This window comes from Triticum aestivum, chromosome 7D (assembly GCF_018294505.1).
Source record: "Triticum aestivum cultivar Chinese Spring chromosome 7D, IWGSC CS RefSeq v2.1, whole genome shotgun sequence".
Lineage (NCBI taxonomy): Eukaryota > Viridiplantae > Streptophyta > Magnoliopsida > Poales > Poaceae > Triticum > Triticum aestivum.
The window spans coordinates 17,602,342-17,618,491 of record NC_057814.1 but is presented as its reverse complement, the minus strand read 5'-3'; the positions used below and the strand labels follow the sequence as shown (position 1 = coordinate 17,618,491).

At 44.8% G+C, this 16,150-nt stretch overlaps 2 protein-coding genes across 2 annotated transcripts in view; both read left to right on the top strand.

Annotated features, from left to right (window-relative positions):
• Positions 1-2,785: 2,785 nt before the first annotated feature.
• On the top strand, positions 2,786-7,959 carry LOC123166916 (ruBisCO large subunit-binding protein subunit beta, chloroplastic). Its single transcript, XM_044584733.1, has 15 exons — positions 2,786-2,938; positions 3,894-4,109; positions 4,211-4,336; positions 4,576-4,713; positions 4,808-4,903; positions 5,036-5,278; positions 5,381-5,615; positions 5,694-5,863; positions 6,124-6,201; positions 6,313-6,384; positions 6,517-6,621; positions 6,758-6,850; positions 6,933-7,025; positions 7,491-7,614; positions 7,707-7,959. Exons 2-15 carry the CDS (start codon positions 3,900-3,902, stop codon positions 7,718-7,720), a joined length of 1,797 nt encoding a protein of 598 aa, XP_044440668.1. The 5' UTR covers positions 2,786-2,938; positions 3,894-3,899; the 3' UTR covers positions 7,721-7,959.
• A 4,686-nt stretch (positions 7,960-12,645) lies between these two features.
• LOC123166915 (uncharacterized) overlaps positions 12,646-16,150 on the top strand; it is a 4,955-nt gene continuing 1,450 nt past the window's right edge. The window contains exon 1 of the mRNA XM_044584732.1: positions 12,646-13,214. Within this exon, the coding sequence (XP_044440667.1) occupies positions 12,852-13,172 (321 nt within the window). The 5' untranslated portion in view covers positions 12,646-12,851 and the 3' untranslated portion in view covers positions 13,173-13,214. The remainder of the gene's footprint in view (positions 13,215-16,150) is intronic.

Below are 16,150 nucleotides of genomic sequence, written 5' to 3'. Positions count from 1 at the left end.
GCGTCCGATGGCTTTTCTGTTTTGCGGCCCACGACAGGCCAGGCCGATTCTTTTCGGCCTGCTATAAGAGCCCGCTCCTGGCCTGCACGGTTCTAGACGCTTCCACAACGGGCGAGGCCGATCCACTGCGTCCGATGGCTCGTGCTCGCCTGGCCCGTCCGGGCCTATTTATCGTATGCACCCTCAAAAAGTATCCCGTTCGCTCTAGAGCCCTGCCAACACATTTTCTGTCGTGCTACAAATTTGTTGTTGCAATGGCAAGCATGCGCGTGCTTAAGGAGTGCTATAATCTAGTCATTGTCCAAAATGCTTATAATGAATACCACCGATATTTTTGATAAAAGAAACACTTGCTTTTGGTTTGTGCGTGTTACCCTTGGTGTGTTGGTTTTGCAGCTATATTTGCTAGCTCAAATTTAAGTGAACCAGCGTTATATTTGTAGATCAAATGAGTTAGTGTTGTATGTTATGCGTATCTTTTTCTCCAATTTAGCTGGAAGAAGTTGTTAGATTTTCGAATTTGGCTCAGTCGATTTCATTGGGAAGGAAAAAGGAAGCGCGGGCAGGGCAAAACACCGTCAAGGCCTCAGCCAGCAACAAATCATGGGCGGAGGCGAGTTCGAAGGTTAACGGTTCAGGGTGCAGGCTCGCAGAGAAATTCTAGTGGTTCGCCAGTTTAGAGTGATGGCCATGGTGGCTGGCGCCAGCACGATGGTGAGGGGAGGGGGTGGCGGAAGCAGTTCGGCCGGTGGTCATGGACGGTTTGGCAAAGAAGATGAATATGGGAAGGACAGTAGGTGGAAGAAGGGCAAATGGTTGTTGGGTGCACATCGGACGGTTCGAAAAAATCGACCAACCTAAATATTTTTTTATCAGCCATCCCTTCTTTTTCTCATGGGTAACTATGTTAAGATGATTCTTCAACCCTAATCAAGATTGGAACATATTTTTGTTTGTTTTGTTCTCTGAGTTGCATAAATAGAATAGAAATAGAATTTAAGCTAGACTCGTCTTCACTAGAATCATTTATCATGATCTATGCTCATGCATATTGTTAATATGCTAACATTCTCCTATCTGGATGGGCCGTCGTCTAACATCATAACTCTGGGTTCCATCATCCCTAGTATACATGGTTGTGGTCGAGACTATACACTCCATCTCCTCACCGGGCACCAAGGATACAGCCAAAGGCACAAAGACGGCCACAACACCATGTCTTGCTTTTCTGCCGGCAGATGCTCCTCTCGCTGATGGCCATATATCAACAAAGGATGCAACGAGCAATTGCATTTCTTCTTCTTTTGAATATGTCATCCCTTTCATTTGCTTATTATCCACTCAAGATAGTTGCGCCATTTGTTAGAGCATTTATAGCCAGATATATCAAATTTGGCACCCTATATGTTCGCAGCAATGACTAGTCAATCTCATATCGCGGCGTCCACAACGTGAAAGAAGCTTTAGATGAGCATACAACAAATAGATATAGAACAAACCGCATGTCCACATAATCCGGACAAAAAAAACATCACAGTTCAGCTCATGAACATAGTTTTTAAAATAAAATTACAAAAACGGGAAACAGAGATGAAGAGGGCTGAGCATCTTCACCAATTCCTCGTCGGTCCTTTGCCTTCCGGTCATCGGAGCGACTATAGCCCTCCGTGTAGGCGTCAGCGGCAGGAGGGAGGGGGGGGGGGTTCGTCGGAGCCATGGTGATGTAGGACGATGAGTCGATGTAGCCAGCCATCCTTCGGATGGCGCGGTTTGCTTCCGCTGTCGCCTTCTCCGCCACTTTGCGCGCCGATCGCTCAATACCAAGCCCAAGCGCCATGGCATTCTTCCTACAGAGCCGGCAGGGGATCCGTCTTTGCGTCTTCAACGAGCAGGGGTAGATAGCCGCAAGGAGCTGCTCCTCCTCATCAGGCGCCGCTAGCAATCCACATTGACGGTGGGAGGACGATCGCCTTCGACACCACTGCGCTCTCCCTAGCCCGTTGCCACTCGCGGCAAGCAGCCTCTGATTTGGGCATTCGCATCCGCGGCGCCGGTGGTGCGGGGCAGAAGCACCCAGTGATGCTCCTTAGGAACAACGGTCGAGGGGTAGGAGTGCGTTTGGCCAACAGCGCAGAGCAGGCCGAGCACGCAGGGTTGTGCTACGGCGACGGGCGACAAGGGACGGAGAAGAGCCGGACCTGCTGCTTTTGTCGGCCCGCGAGGGCACTAAAGCGCGATGCAGAGGGCCAACTCCTCCTCGTCACTGTCCGCCTCACGTACGAAGGCGTCCCAGTCATCCTCGTTGTGGGATTCGGCGGCGCCGCCACTTCGGGTTCTTGACATTGGGACGGAGAGGGAGAGGGGGAACGGGTGGGGAGTGGAGGGGAAGCGACGGGGGGTGAAGTGAAGTTAGGGTTTTCTCCGGATGGGGATTCTAAGTGAGGACGGAGTAGGGCCCGTGTGGGCCATGATGGCCCGGCTGACATGGCGGACACGTCCAGACCTCCTCATACCCGCCTCGGATTTGGGCTGGATTTGAGGACGCCTGTCAGCCTGGACGTCCACATCTGGTTTAAGGAGCCTGGCTAGATAATGTTTTTATGAATTTACGTTGTACAGTCAGTCTGGAGAGGACGGTTGTAGATGCTCTTAGCACCGCAGGTTCATGTCCTGCTAATAACACAAGGGGTCCCTGTGCAAATCTTATTACTGTCATCGCAAATACGCACTTATCCAAGGGCGGGAGCAGAAGACTCCACCAACCAATCCCCTTTGTAAAACCCTGGCGTGTATTTAAGACCTACCTCATCCCATCCCCTCCCTCCTCCTTCCCCAACCCAGAGCAAACCCCTCACCCGCACCCGCAGCGCCCTGCCCTCCCGAGGCCGCAGCCTTATCCTCTCCGCCCGCCTCCTCAACCCCGGCCCGCTCCTCCAAGGTAAGCTACCACCCCGACCCCTACCCTTCCCTCCTCCCCTCCCGCCGCGCGGCTCCTCGCCCGCTGAATTCGGCCGCCGGGCCGTCGCATTCTGGCGTGGCGGTCCGAGGATTAGATGGGCATGTCGCGCCGTGTTGGATGGCAGTCTCCGTGTGAATTAGGGCGCGGGGAGGAGTTTCCGGTAGGTTTTGCCGGCAAATTCGGCGGCCGTGCGGTTCTGGGTCTGGGATGTTGTTTGCTATGCTGTATTCGCTACTGTTTGCTAGTAGCGGGATTGGTACGGTTCCGCCCAGATGCCGCGGGCTGTCGGCGCTCGGGAGGCTCGCTGGGTCTCCTGCTTCGTGCATAGACTGCTGTGATGGGTACATTGGTGCACAACGGTGTTACGGTGTGGCATTGCCGCATTGCCAAGTGGTGTGACCGCTGCGAATTGGTTCTCTACGGGGTGGGTGTTCTTCAGGCGCCTCAGGGCTCGTGCTCTGTCGGCCGTGTGCCTGTTTGGGTTTTGTGGTGCTCTTATTTGGGTAGCCACACCAGGAGCTACATCTGCCGTTCAGTTTTGCTATAAGAACCGCTGTTTGCTTGCACACTGACTAGCTAATTTTAAATCCCCAAGATTGTTTGGGTGTCATGTAGCGCGAAAATTAGAAGTCAGTGCACTCTATTGGTTGGCCATACTTGTTGTTTCTAGAACACAAACTAGAGTAGTAGGGTGGTCAACTGCTGTTTCTGCATAATTTGAGGACAGCAACAAAATTCTGTCTTCAACCCATACATGGAACACCCTGCTAATTTGTATTCTTTTTTCGGTGCATATCTGTAGGACACAAAAAGTTAAAAGAATCTATTTTGAATTAGTGCCTTTGCCTTCACTGCCTTTATATCGAGATTTGTTTGTATATGTTGTAGTATAAATATATTGTTCTGTCATTCTGATATTATCGTTGTTGCACAGGGAAACATGGCTTCACCATTTGGCGCCACTTCTACCGTTGGGCTCATGGCAGCTCCAACTGGCCTTGTATCAGACAAGAAGCCATTTTCATTATCATCTATCTCCCTTGCCGACAGGCCACGACATGTGCGTCTTCAGAGGAAATGCAACTTCAGAGTTAAAGCAGCTAAGGAGCTCTACTTCAACAAGGATGGCTCAGCCACCAAGAAGCTACAGGTGAGCTTCACATATCTTATACATAATATTTTGTGTTCTCACTATATGAAGGTGCCTGGTGAGCCTTCAACAGACGCTGAGTAGCTGCTTCCATATCGTAGGTTGGAGTAAACAAGCTTGCAGATCTTGTTGGAGTTACCTTGGGACCAAAGGGAAGGAATGTTGTTTTGGAGAGCAAGTACGGGTCCCCCAAGATTGTCAATGATGGTGTTACAGTTGCAAGAGAGGTACGTTGCATTACTACCACGTGACGAGGCAATCAGCCAGTTTTTCTGCTACACTTCTAGTACTGAGAAGATTGCTTTTAGTTATGCACTTTTTTTTTGTCACTCAAAGCACATGAGTTTTCATGTTGTATTCTTATATACATGGATATAGTGTAATTACTTTCTGGCAATATGAGCATGCTCATGATTTTAATTTAAAGCCCCAGCAGAATGTTCAAGTAACAGTTGTTGTACTGCAGGTTGAGCTGGAGGACCCTGTTGAAAATATTGGAGCTAAGTTGGTTAGGCAAGCTGCAGCGAAGACCAACGATTTAGCTGGAGACGGGACAACTACTTCTGTCGTCCTTGCTCAGGGGCTCATTGCTGAGGGTGTTAAGGTATTTTGCTGCTAGAAGAGATCTATTGTTACTTGTGATTTGAGTGTGGTGTTACTGTTCTGTAAAACCTAAAAACGTGTCTGTTATTATTCAGGTTATTGCAGCTGGTGCTAACCCTGTTCAAATTACTCGTGGTATTGAGAAAACAGCGAAAGCACTAGTCCTTGAACTTAAGAAGATGTCGAAGGAGGTAAAATTAACCATTAGGCTATTCTGCTGTCAAAGTGTTCCTAGTTTTGGCAATATGTAATATGCTAGTGAGATGGCTGGTATATGTAATATGCTTATTAGTTCTATTTACGAAGGCATGTTCTCTCTGCAGGTTGAGGACAGTGAGCTTGCCGATGTTGCTGCAGTCAGTGCTGGCAACAACTATGAAATCGGTAACATGATAGCAGAGGCTATGAGCAAGGTCGGACGGAAGGGAGTGGTTACCCTTGAAGAGGGGAGGAGTTCCGAGAACAATCTTTATGTTGTGGAGGGAATGCAGTTTGAGCGTGGTTATATCTCTCCTTATTTCGTTACTGACAGCGAGAAAATGACCACCGAGTACGAGAACTGCAAGGTAAGCTGGAATCTGAGCATCTATCAGTTTGTTTTTGCTGCTGCTTACTGTCTTTATGGTTCAGTTTCAGATTATTAATGTGTTCTGATCTTCTTTCTTCAGTTGCTTTTGGTTGACAAGAAAATCACCAATGCACGGGACCTTATCAATGTTCTGGAGGAAGCCATCAGGGGTCAATACCCAATCCTGATCATTGCTGAGGATATTGAGCAGGAGGCTCTTGCAACCCTTGTTGTTAACAAGCTCAGAGGTTCTTTGAAAATTTGCGCTATCAAAGCCCCTGGTTTTGGAGAGCGCAAGACCCAGTACCTGGACGACATTGCCATCCTCACCGGAGGTGAGGCGAAAATACATCTCAAATGAATGTTTCCATGATCAGCAATGCTTCTTGTTCATGACGCGCATTTTTTCGCAGGAACTGTAATCAGAGACGAGGTTGGACTCACACTTGACAAGGCAGATAATACAGTTCTAGGAACGGCTGCAAAGGTTGTCCTTACAAAGGAGTCGACAACAATTGTTGGTGATGGCAGCACCCAGGAAGAAGTGACTAAGAGGGTTGCACAGATCAAAAATCTCATTGAGGTATGCCATTTTCTTTTCTCTACACCTCACTTGACTCGGTACTGAGTTCTAGAAGGCTCCATTTCATCATGCTTGGTACTGTGTGCAGATTGGAAGTTTCTTCGTATTAGAATGTAGTTTGGTTGGTTTACATGCTTCATCCTGGGCGTATATTATAAATTTCTTAGTTTGAGCTTTGCGTGTAGTTGTTTTATGTATCGCAGACTTAGAAAGCATAGTAGTCTTAAGTCTGATTCCAAGTTGTTATTGCTAATTCCCAGGCAGCAGAACAAGACTACGAGAAGGAAAAACTCAACGAGAGGATTGCAAAGCTCGCCGGTGGTGTTGCTGTTATTCAGGTATTAATGGAGGACACTAATATTTTTGACATGCTGCTCTTTTGCTTGATTCCCTGTTGGAAGGAAGGATGGCATGGTAACTGTAGTAACCCATGGCTTGTGACTTGGTAGGTGGGAGCACAAACAGAAACTGAACTTAAGGAGAAGAAGTTGAGAGTTGAGGATGCTCTAAACGCAACCAAGGTTGGTCAAACAATGTTGTGTCCTTAAATAATTTTAGCTGTCAGCTTCGTATCTGCTTACCAAAGAAGCAGAGTTAAGCCCATTAGTTTATTACTTCTTTAAGCATTCTGAATTGCTTCTTATTTTTCGCAGGCTGCTGTTGAGGAAGGTATTGTTGTTGGTGGAGGGTGCACTCTTTTGAGGCTGGCTGCTAAGGTTGATGCCATCAAGGACACCCTCGATAACGACGAGCAGAAGGTAAAAAACAAATGAAATTCCCCAAGGCTTCTAATACTTGCACACAATGCAGTCCGGTGCAAGTGGGTCACAAACAATCATGTTGAATCATTGATCATTCAAGTTTGACATGCTGTAATGCCAACTTTTCTACTAGGTTGGAGCTGAGATAGTGAGGAGGGCGCTGTGCTACCCACTCAAGTTGATCGCCAAGAATGCCGGTGTCAATGGCAGTGTTGTCACCGAGAAGGTTGGAGCTAGTTTTTGCAACAACAAAAAGTTCTTATTTCCCTGCCTGTACCTGAGTAACATGAAAAATGCTGCTGTACCAGGTTCTTTCTAACGACAACTTCAAGTTTGGCTACAACGCTGCCACTGGGCAGTACGAGGACTTGATGGCTGCTGGTATCATCGACCCCACTAAGGTCTGTAGCCCTTTGGCCGCCCTGCAGTCATGCTTCGCATCATTCTGAAATGGATATAGTGCTGTCTTGATAGTTGGGTTGCATCTTGCTTTTCTAACGAAGGCAAAACCACCCTTTTTCTTTTGGGAGATTTAGTGTTACTACTTTGGAATAAAGTGTCCAGATCTAAGCTTGTAGAGTCTAGTCCAAGAAAGACAAAGGAAACAATGTGGATAATGAAAGCTAATCTACATTAGCTTTAATTTAGTATAATTGCAACAAAAAAAAACCCAAAAGAACCTGGGGAACTGTGAAAGGATTAAAGGGAAAGGGAAAAAGGAAGCAGCCATGGTGGAAATAAAGACCATGATAATACTATCTGGTTCCTCTCTTCCCCCTGTGTTGTCTGCCGGAAAAAAAACTATGCATGGAAGATGATCTCATTTTCTGTTCCTGACGATGATGAACTCCGCATAATTGATGCAGGTGGTGAGATGTTGCCTGGAGCATGCTGCGTCGGTGGCCAAGACCTTCCTGACGTCAGACGTGGTGGTCGTCGAGATCAAGGAGCCCGAGGCCGCGCCCCTCGCCAACCCCATGGACAACTCTGGTAAGCTTCAAACCCCTTTTAGCCGGTGAGCAAACGTTACACTGCTCGTATGAAGCATGTTGCTGATCTGTGCTTGCTTTGATGATGGCCAGGCTTCGGATACTGATGAGCGACATGGCCGAGTTTCTCCGAAGGATGTGGTTTAATTTTTGGTAGCATGAACCAAGTTTTGAGAGATTGATGATGATGATGTAGTTTCGAGACAAGGAAGAAAAAAAATGCAATGCGATGTGCCGCCAGAAAGGCGAAATAAGCAGAGAAACATTTAGCGGAAATTTCTTGATGTAATTGGAACAGACATACGGCTCTCGTTTTACTCGCAGGAATGTACGCCATTTCACGTCTCGGTTCTGTTTTTCGTTTCAGAGTTACTACTATGTTGGTGTTGTCCTAAGCGCTCTGTTTCTTTGATTTTCATCAAAGAAACAGCCAGTCCATACGACGTTTTACTATTTGTGTTACTGGGAACCAAGGCCTGTTTGGTTCATGACTAACTTTGTCACAACTAAGTTTAGGCAAAGGGTGGCTAACAAAATGGCCACAAGTGTGATGCGAGGCAAGATTTTGACAAAAAAATTGAGTCTGTGACATATGGATCATGTAGCTAGAAAAGGTGGCAATAAACCAAACATATGCCTAAGAGTTTAGGTGTGGCAAGCTGAGGCTGCAAGCCAAACAGACCCTAAAATAACCCGGGAGCTCCCTCTCCCATCTAGCCAATCTGAACCAAAGTTTTAAACAACCAGCTATAGCTGATTTGAACGGCCGCTCCTAATTATTTAAAAGGGTCTGTCTAGAACACATCTAGATGTGACGTTCATTTTGTTTGTGGCCTATTTTTTTGTTTCTTGTTACTGCATTATATATTTATGGGAGCTTAAATGTGACATCCTTAAAAAACATCTACTCCCTCCGTTCCAAATTACTCGTCACAGAAATGGATGTATCTAGAACTAAAATACATCTAAATACATCCATACCTGCGACAAGTAATTCGGAACGGAGGGAGTAGATGTGAATTAGACAAACTATATTTAAAACACTGATCTAAACCCAAACCCAATCCTTCTTCATCACCAAACCAGCTGCTATTCCTCCCGAACCGAATCCGGCGAACAAGTATCGTATCTATCTTTGAGCCCCTTCCTTTGTTTGCTTTTTTCGGCCGGCTGCTGTTCCTCCCAAACTGAATCTGGCGAACGAAATGTAGAAAACAGCTAAATTTAGAGGACAAATGCGAGACATTTAGGGTGATTTTTTAGATAAGATAATGATGTTTAGGGCTTTTACCCCATGTATTCCCTTCATGTCAAAATAAGTGACTCAACTTTATACCCTTGGTTCTAAAATAAGCGACTAAAATTAGGATCTGGCTTGCCTGCTCCCTCTCCATGCTCCCATCCGTGCTCCCACTTCATCCTACGACTGTTCTTTTCCCTTTTTCTTTTCTAATCTAATCATCTCCCCCCCTGATTTTCAGGGGGTGGGGCCGGGCCTTATTTTCTTCCAATCAAATCAAGCCACGTATGCGGGAGCACGGATGGGAGCATGGAAGGGAGCAGGCAAGTCTCGTCCCTAAAATTAGTACTCTCTCCGTCCTAGTGTGATATAAGAGCATTTTTTTTACAGGTGAGTCATTTATTTTGAAACGGATGATGTACTCCCTCCGTATCAAAATTCTTATCTTAGATTTGTCTAAATACGGATGTATCAAGTCACATTTTAGTATTAGATACATCCGTATCTAGACAAATCTAAGACAAGAATTTTGGGACGGAGGGAGTATAAGATAATGGTCTCTCTTCCCAGATCCACGGCTTCTTCTAGCCTTACATTAGCTAAAGAAGTAAAATGGAAGCGCACTGAAAGCACAAGGAAGCTAGCTATGATACTCTTCATCGGAATTCAGATGGCGACAGACAGGCAGTGAAGCAGGGCATCGTGAGCCGTTGGATGGGTAACGCAAACAGCAGTAGGTACCTGCATATGTGCTGCTCTAGTAGTAGAGTGCGTACTTGGTTTCGTTGACAGATGAATGCTGTAATAATAATACGGGTTCGTGGCTACCGTACGTACGTGGATCTTTTTAATCTTTGTTAATACTCCTAAGTTGCATCGTGAACATTAGTACATTATCACTCTACAAATGCAGCCGGTGCTTCGTCTTTACTCAGAAAAAAAGGGAAGACTGAACTACAGATAACTCTTAGGTTGGCTTGTTTCATCCATCTTCTGCCCTGGTGGTCAGTCGTGGAAAGTTGATCAATTCTGCTCGCTCTCAACTATCCCTCTAACAGCTGCCGGAGCAGCGGACAAACCGACCAAGGGGGATGATAGATACCATCAGCTCCCCGGAGTTCTCCAAGGGGGATACGGTTTGGATTCCTAGATACTTGGTTACTCCCTTCGTATTGGAATATAAGTCGGACAAGATAATTTAGATTGTCGATCGAACTAACGAAATATGTTCAAAATGCCCCAGAAAATATATGTTTAGAAAAAAGGTTAATTCGTCAAAGAATGTAGAGATGTAAGTTTTTGGCACACAACACCTGTTTTGCTAGTCAAATCGAGGACCTATAAATCAGTGCCTGACTTATATTCCCTCCACCCAAAACGACAAGGGAGCGACAAGCGAATGCAGAAACCAACTGGAACCGAGGAAGACGTGGAGTGAACCAAAACCGTTGGCGACGGAGTACATTGAGCGTAAAAGGCCCATGCGCATGGTAGCGGAGTTTAGTACAAGGGGATGGCGGATGAGGAAGGAACGCGACAACACATGACCAGTCCGATTGGAAGCGGATGGTAGTATGACGACGTCGGCATGAGCCGCTACCAAACCCCGCCATCAAGAACGCAAGGATTCACGTGCACAACAAGGATCAAGTACCGCTGTGACGCCTCAAGGAAGGGGTAATGACACCCAAGGGTGTCATCTTTGCTAAGCTTCCGCTTCGTACATGGCTTGACGAAGGCTTGCTCCAAAGACGACTCCAATAAGTTTACAACACCCTCGGGCACCGCTGGGGCCGCCAAAGATGGCTCTAACATATGCCTCAATTGCACCTTCATCGTCCAGATCCTCATACATACAACAACACGAGTTGTTGTAGATGAGAAGAACGACCGTGCCATTGCAGGCAAGGCAGCGCGGGAGCATTGGGAGCTTGGGCACACATCGCTGCATAGGACATCGCCACCGAATTCTGATTTACTCCAATTCTTCTGTCGGTCACACACTCCTCCTCATGCATTACATACCCCTTCCAGGTTACTTGCTCATGTATGCCATGCCTCCTCAACCACCTGGTTATATCTCTATTGTCTTGTCCATGCATTCTTGAACCGAAAGGGGCACCCTTTTCCATCCCTTCATCCACCCAGATCGACTGTCTAACCGAGATCATAAGAGCACAATGATCCAATCAACGGTCTGAATATGCTACATGATGGTATTATCAAAACATTCAGCAAATTTATCATCATCCAATGATCTATCCAAGCAGATCTTGATGTTACTGGCCCCTATTTGTTCCATTGCATTCAGAACCTCGTTGAAATCTACCGCATAAAGCAACGGGTTATTAAATTCTCTTCTCATGTATCTTAGTAGCTTCCAGTTCCTTTTCCTCTTAGATCTAACTAGGTCGTCATAGAAGCCTGTAAATCTCCATTCTATATCTTATAACTCATTGTTCTGGACCATCACGTCGATATGATTATTATTGTATGATTTCAATGATACTACTGAATAATTAATCCAACACAAGCATACAATTCCACTCAATCACACACTCTTAACTCTAAAAGCATTATTAAAGCCAAAATTGCACCTGAGATTATGAGCTTTTTTATCTGACATCTTAGTCTCCGATAGAGAAACTAGACCCGGACGATTCAATGTCGCTAATCTCTCGAACTGTCTCGGGCCACCCACAACCCCGACAGTCAAACTCAAGAATGCCGCCGATCCAGTCAGATTATCATCATTCACATCATTTGCAATAGCATCTTGAACATTCGTGACTAGTTTACATGATGGCTACGTTTGTGCTCGCGATTCCGCCAGCAGGTTGCTTATACATTATTTCTCCTCTGCGGCGACCTTAAACTCACTATTCACGTTCGTGAACATTAATTATGAAAATCTAACAATAGCGGTAAATCAAACATACAGAAAGCATTATTAATAATTGTATTTATACTAAACTTGCATACTTGTTTATGTTATTTTTTTAAATCAAACTTAAATATTATATATTTTCCACTAACCACTCAACAATTGATGCTAAAAATTAATTATACAATTTTTTTATATTATCCAACTCGTATCACTAAATAATAAATATACACCGTGCTAAATTAAATTGTATCTTGAAGCAAAAGTTGTTATTATTTTTATTTTTGCAACAATACGGTGAAAATATTTTATCTTACACGTAAATTAGTTTCTTACACATAAATTAGAAAAATAGTCTCATGTTTCTCAAAAAAATAGTCTCATGCGCATACAGGTTAATTTTCTGTCTTAGTAATTTATAGTGTGTTTGTATATGTCCATATTTTAAAATAACTCAACACAGATATGTAAAGTGCATCTATGTATAGTTGCAGTAGGTGTCCTAAGAAGTGAAAACCAAGTTGTTTGTAATCTCTTGGTAGCAGTTTCTAGTACGATTACATACATACAAACAAGAAAACAAATATCTTTGTACTGTTTAGGCCAACTCCAACGCAGGAATGCAAATGGACATGTTTTTTCGTCTGTTTAGGTCGGTCAGTTGAACAGAGGGTCCGTTTGCATCCGCGAATTATTGGATCGCTGGGTGAAATGAAAGGCCAATGTACGAGATTTTTCAATGGGACCAGGAGATAGCTTTGAGATTCGTTTCGCGACGTGTCAGCTGGCGTAGAGGGTCCGGCCAAACATATGCATGCGCCCCTGGTATCCGATTGCCAAATCGTACGTGGCGGTTCAGTGCACAAAAGAAAGACGTTTCTCTGTCTCGGCGTCCGGCACAGATAACTAACCCGAGTCTCAAGTCTCAACACACGGTAAACATCCACCAGTCCAAACCCTAGCTACATACACGCACGCACGCACATCAGTACCGCGCCGCCGCCGCCGCCGCCGTCGCCGTCCACCTCCACTCGCCCAGCAACCAACGCCGCTGCACTGACCCTCTGGCGTTCCGCACGAATGGATCCCGCCGTCATCTTAGGATTCGGCATGCATGGACAAGATCGGCAAGCGCATGCCGGAGCTGCTGGCGGACCCGCAGGTCTCGGCGACCCAAGCGCTGGCCGTCATGTGGAAGGAGATCGGGGACTACGAGGCCGCCTGCGAGGCGCAGTTCCGTGCAAGGTACGAGGACGTTGAGGACGACTATGACGAGTACTCCGACGATGATGATGATGACTCCGAGGAGAATGAGGAGACGGAGGCTGGCGGTGGGGAGGCGGGGGATTGGCGGCGGCGGCCGGGTGGCGACGAGAAGGAGAAGAACCGGCGGGTGGAGGAGGAGGCGCCAAGGATTCTTCTCTGTAGGTCGTGATAGACGACATGCAGACAGAGTAATGCAAATTGCAAGCAGCAGGTACCTGCATCTGTTCTGCTCTGGTAGTAGTTAGAGTGTACTTGGTTTAATCTTATTTACTACTCCTAGGTGAAGTTGAAGTTGCACCTTGAACATTATTATTACCCTACAAATGCTGCCGATGCTCCATCTTTCAGAGAAAAAAGAAATAAGGGAATACCTTTTTTTTTTTGAGCAAAAGAAAGGCCTCCTCTGATTTCCATTAAGAGAAACCATCTGATCTTAGTTACGCTACAAACTACCCACGGTAGAGGTAATTGCACTGAAACCGTGAACTACCCACGGCAAAGCCACTATCGCATCCTCGGCCATCGTTTGCTCGTCGCAGGCTATTGTAGCATAGCCGCATGCCACTCCATAGCCGGGAGCAGTTTCTAGCCAGCAAAAACGGTAATACAGTACAGTACATAATTGACAATAACATTTACGTGTACCTACCCCCTATCTTTACAATTTTTTTGAGGGGACCCTATCTTTATACAATTAGTAAACTCCCTAGGAATACAGGCCTAGGAGGCCTCCCAAGCTTTTCCCGTGAAGGTGTTGTAATGTAGTGGCCCATGCTTACTTGTTCATCCTTCAAGCATGTTTATCGGCATTGTAATGTAGTGGCCCATGTTTTGGCCAATTCTTGTAAAAACTCTAATTTATTGTGTGTTTTCCATTCTATTTCGGATTGTATCCGGGATACCTTGTATGACTTTATTGCTTAATCAATAAAATGCCGACTTAAAAAAAATCTTTTCCCCTGAAGGTGTCTGGTCGGGTCATGGGTCATGATAGTAGCGAAACGATATTTCATTAAAACACTTCTTTTTTTAAAAAAATAAGAATTTTAAATTTTATGTATTTTCAAAAATATTCAAACAATCATGAATTTAAATAATGTTTGTGAAATTTAGAATTCTTCATGAATATGAGTTCATGAGTTCTATAATTGTTGGACGCTGATAACACCCACACGTGTGGCATATTAGACATTCGCTCACACGTTGTGTGTGGCGTAAACAGGAGGCAACCCACGGGTCATGTGTGGGCGAAATTAGAACTGCCCACACGTGTGGACGCAGGTACTTCGTGCCACATGCCCAACACACTAATACTCATCCTTACCCCGCGTGTGTGGCACGAAGCAAATTTGCCCACACGTCCTGGCGCACTCGTGGGATGACACTTTAGTTACCCCGGGGGATGGCAACTTTAGTCACCCGGGATGGCAAAATGTAGTTGTCATTTCTACGTAACGGTAGTTGCCGCGTGTATTCGAACCATAGTTGTCATGTGTGATAAACTACATGCCCTGTGTGGTCAAAAAATAGTTGTCATGTACGATTAACTAGTTGCCACATGTAGTCCAACCATAGTTGCCATGTATGGTTAATCATAGTTGCCATGTGTGTTTACCTAGTTGCCACGTACGCACAACTACAGTTGCCATCTAGCAACGAATCATAGTTGCCATGTGTGTTTACCTAGTTGCCATGTATGCGCAACTGCAGTTACCATCTAACAACGTACGAGCGTCGTGTGGGCGAAGAGCAGTTTGCCCACACACGCGTGGACTAGGTGATGACTGTGTGGGCAGAAACTGGTTCACCCACACGACGCAGCTGGCAGCCGCGTGTTGCGGGTCGTGTGGGCGAACTCTCCAATGCCCACACACACGATGATGCCCACGTGGCACTGAAAGTCTAACAGATTTCTTTAGGATTCGCGCAAAACAGAATCAACGTGTATGAACACGTGTGGGCGAAGTGCAAACATGCCACACACGTGGGCGTTATCATTGGGTAATTGTTAATAGTTACTTAAAAATGGTCCTGATTTTTTTTTAAATTGTGCATTTATAAATGTCGGTAAATTTGAAAAATGTTCACCAATATGAGAAAATCTTCATGCATTTTAAAAAATATTGACATTTTTTAAGAAAACATTTTGAATTTGAATGTTAAAAAAAAATTAAGTTATGGTCCTGAAATTCGAAACATATTATATTAAATTTGAAAAATATTCAAACATTCATGAATTTAAATAATGTTTGTGAAATTTAGGAATTCTTCACGAATATGAGTTCATCAATTCTATAATTGTTAATAGTTACTTAAAAATGGTCCCGATTTTTTTTAACTTGTGGATTTATAAATGTGGTAAATTTTAAAAAATGTTCACCAATATTAAAAAATCTTCATGCATTTGGAAAAAATGTTGACATTTTTGAAGAAAACATTTTGGATTTGAATGTTTAAAAAATTGAAGTTATGTTCCTAAAGTTCGAAACATATTATATTAAATTTGAAAAATATTCATGAATGAAAAAATAAGACAAATGTAAAAATGAAGAGGAAAAAATCGGTAGGAAAAAAAAAGAAAAGAAAAAACCAAACAAAACGCGAAGAACTAGCCTACATCGCCAAGGCAATAGCACCGCGGGTGTCCTGATCTCCTGCCAGCTATTGAAGTTACAATAATCCTAGACGTACGGACTCATTACAGGACTTTTACGGGAGAGAGATCTCCTCCCTGCCCCTGAATTTTACCATGGGGCCCATCTCCCTAATTTCCCATGTTATCTGGCTCGGCGACGACGACGTGCCGATGCCATGGCTGCATTCGATCTCGTTCTCTTGCCACTAACTAGGCAATGTCAAGGTTAGCTCCATCTTCAGTAAAAAAAAGGTTAGCTCCATCTTTTCTACTGTACTATACTAGTACTACTAATATTCTCAATTTTGATCATGCGTGTCAAAATTATTAGTCAGATTTAGTTACTTTCGGTTTCGGTTGTCTGGCATGTGATGCTAATTTGGAGACTTGTAGTTTAGCGAGCAGCTTGAACAGAAAAGCGTCGCCAAACAACATATAGATGAATTCGTTTTTTAATCACGTTGCTTTGAGTTTTAAAAAAAAATGAGACCAGCCCAAAGACTAACCCTCGT

What these genes read in the sequence shown, in the direction of transcription:
- LOC123166916 (XM_044584733.1), top strand. Translation starts at nt 3,900, where the DNA reads ATGGCTTCACCATTTGGCGCCACTTCTACCGTTGGGCTCATGGCAGCT. An exon ending in TCATTGCTGAGGGTGTTAAG is followed by an intron (nt 4,714 to 4,807) that starts GTATTTTGCTGC and finishes GTTATTATTCAG; the next exon opens with GTTATTGCAGCTGGTGCTAA. An exon ending in TCGATAACGACGAGCAGAAG is followed by an intron (nt 6,622 to 6,757) that starts GTAAAAAACAAA and finishes CTTTTCTACTAG; the next exon opens with GTTGGAGCTGAGATAGTGAG.